Raw genomic sequence first — 1986 nt, forward strand, 5'->3', positions numbered from 1 at the left:
GAATACCGACGCCACCGCTAAAGCTTACGGAACGCGCATAGGGGTTGCTACATTTGCATGTCGAGGCAGTACCGGTGGCCCCTCAATTATCCGTGTGTCTTCACTGTGGGTGAAGCCTCAAGATCGTTATTTTCGTTACAAACCCCTATCCCCAATTTTTGGGAGTAGTGACACGCCTTCCTGTAAATGACTCAAAATTTGGTACATTACCGCCTCATATTCGCTCCACATCCAGCAAAGGTGTCCAATTCTCGGTTGACAAATGTTTCCTGTTCTATCTTGCGAATCGAATTTGAAAGGGATTCTGCAGTCACGCTTGTCCATCACACCGATTATCTACTACAGCAGCTACCGGCTAATCACTCCTTACTTTCAGTACATTGATTTAAGAGACCCGATACCGCAATAATATTAATATCTGCTGCTTAAATGCTGAACGCCTGTTGTCTATCAACTACTGCCGAATTTCTGTTGATAAGACTTAAAACCTGTTGTTCGTTCCCCTACCCTTAGTTAAACAGAATGTCAGTGCTGAACGCTTGCCACTTTATTTTCAGCGTCGAAGTGCAGAGACTCTGGTGCGTGGATCAGCAGGAACTCTTCTTGTCGTCTCACACGTTTAACGGTGTGCGCGGGAGCGACAAGTGCGTCAAGGTGCAGGGTTCTCACCTCCGAAGCGGATAAGTACACTGGTGTGTAACTTCCGAAGGTATGCACAACGTAGTTGGGGCACAGCATGCCGCAAATAACTATATTCCAACCTAATTTTGTTTGCTAGCAGTAGGTTACACCGTTTGGCGCCTGAAGCCTGTTCGTATAAATTTCATTGCCGCAGCATGGAGACCAAGGCGGATTTATCCGGAAATGAGAGCGATGCTACGGTCGTTCTTGAGTACACTGATGGAAACGACGAAGGTGGCAGCTCTAGCCTACAAGTGGAACCCACACAGCAGGACGATGGAATTGGGATGGTTGCTCAAAATCGAAGGGAGCCGGCACCTCCAAAAGCAACATTTAAAAGTGTCGGGTTTTACAACACATTGGGTGAGGCGGAAGGTGCTCTTCACGGCTTTAATCGCTTTGTCTACACGTATAGAACAAGGTATTCCTCCCCTTTTGTGTTTGGTAAAGTGTATCAATGTCAATCACATATTGGTTGTGGTCATCGCTTGAAGCTATCAACCCATCGAGCCAATAAACGTCTTTTCAGTATCAGCTTTTGCAACGTGGCCATCACTCTGGCGCAACTATTCAACTTCCAGCACGAGGAATTTCTCCCGCTTTAAATCCAGAGCTGGATGCACTACTCAAGCTTGGAATGTCAGCTGGGCGCGTTAGAAATATGATTCATTTCAAGTACATTCGAGAGCCTGAGATGTTAGTACATGTTCCTGACGTTCGAAAGATGGAAAACAGTAAAGCTTGTCTGAAGAAAAAAAGTAACTGGAGGGTGGGAGATCAACACGTTTATCTCGTTGAGGAGCTGGTCTGCTCTCAAAATGTGCTAGGACCGCACAAAGTTCCTTGGTGTGGATGAATACAACGTTGCCGACATGAATTCTATGGTTGTACTTTATGACTTTGAGCATACGGTTACCTTCAACAACCGAGAGGTCCCCAGCATGGGGGTAGTTGTGACGACGCGATCTCTTTTTCAAAACGTTCGTCAAGCCATGCAGGATCAAGGACCCACCCTCGTGATGCCAACAGAGGGGACTTACAAGTTTCATTTTGGTGGGTGGACACTTGTCGATTGTGGGGGCATTTTAGTTGAGACCATGGATACTGGGTTCGTACACCGATTTCGACCCTGGTTGTTTATGTTCCTTCGTACCGAGAGCGAGCTTGCTTACGAGCAGTTGTTCAGAAGCTTAGTTAAGTACGCTCGCGTGTTCTACGATATTGACGTCAGTATTCGAAGTGCAAGCATTCACCACACCGATGGCATTGCGTCTGTTCTAGTCTCGGTGTGGCCACAAATCGAGA

At 46.8% G+C, this 1986-nt stretch overlaps 2 protein-coding genes across 2 annotated transcripts; both read left to right on the top strand.

The window, feature by feature from the left end:
* Window positions 1-522: 522 nt before the first annotated feature.
* Window positions 523-684, top strand: PPTG_21490 (hypothetical protein; the record flags this gene model as incomplete). Its single annotated transcript, XM_008897501.1, has 1 exon — window positions 523-684. The coding sequence occupies one exon, from the start codon at window positions 523-525 to the stop codon at window positions 682-684; it is 162 nt and encodes a 53-aa protein (XP_008895749.1).
* A 152-nt stretch (window positions 685-836) lies between these two features.
* On the top strand, window positions 837-1286 carry PPTG_21491 (hypothetical protein; the record flags this gene model as incomplete). Its single annotated transcript, XM_008897502.1, has 1 exon — window positions 837-1286. One exon carries the CDS (start codon window positions 837-839, stop codon window positions 1284-1286), a length of 450 nt encoding a protein of 149 aa, XP_008895750.1.
* Between the last annotated feature and the right edge of the window lie 700 nt (window positions 1287-1986).

Source organism: Phytophthora parasitica (genome assembly GCF_000247585.1).
Source record: "Phytophthora parasitica INRA-310 unplaced genomic scaffold supercont2.5, whole genome shotgun sequence".
Lineage (NCBI taxonomy): Eukaryota > Oomycota > Peronosporomycetes > Peronosporales > Peronosporaceae > Phytophthora > Phytophthora nicotianae.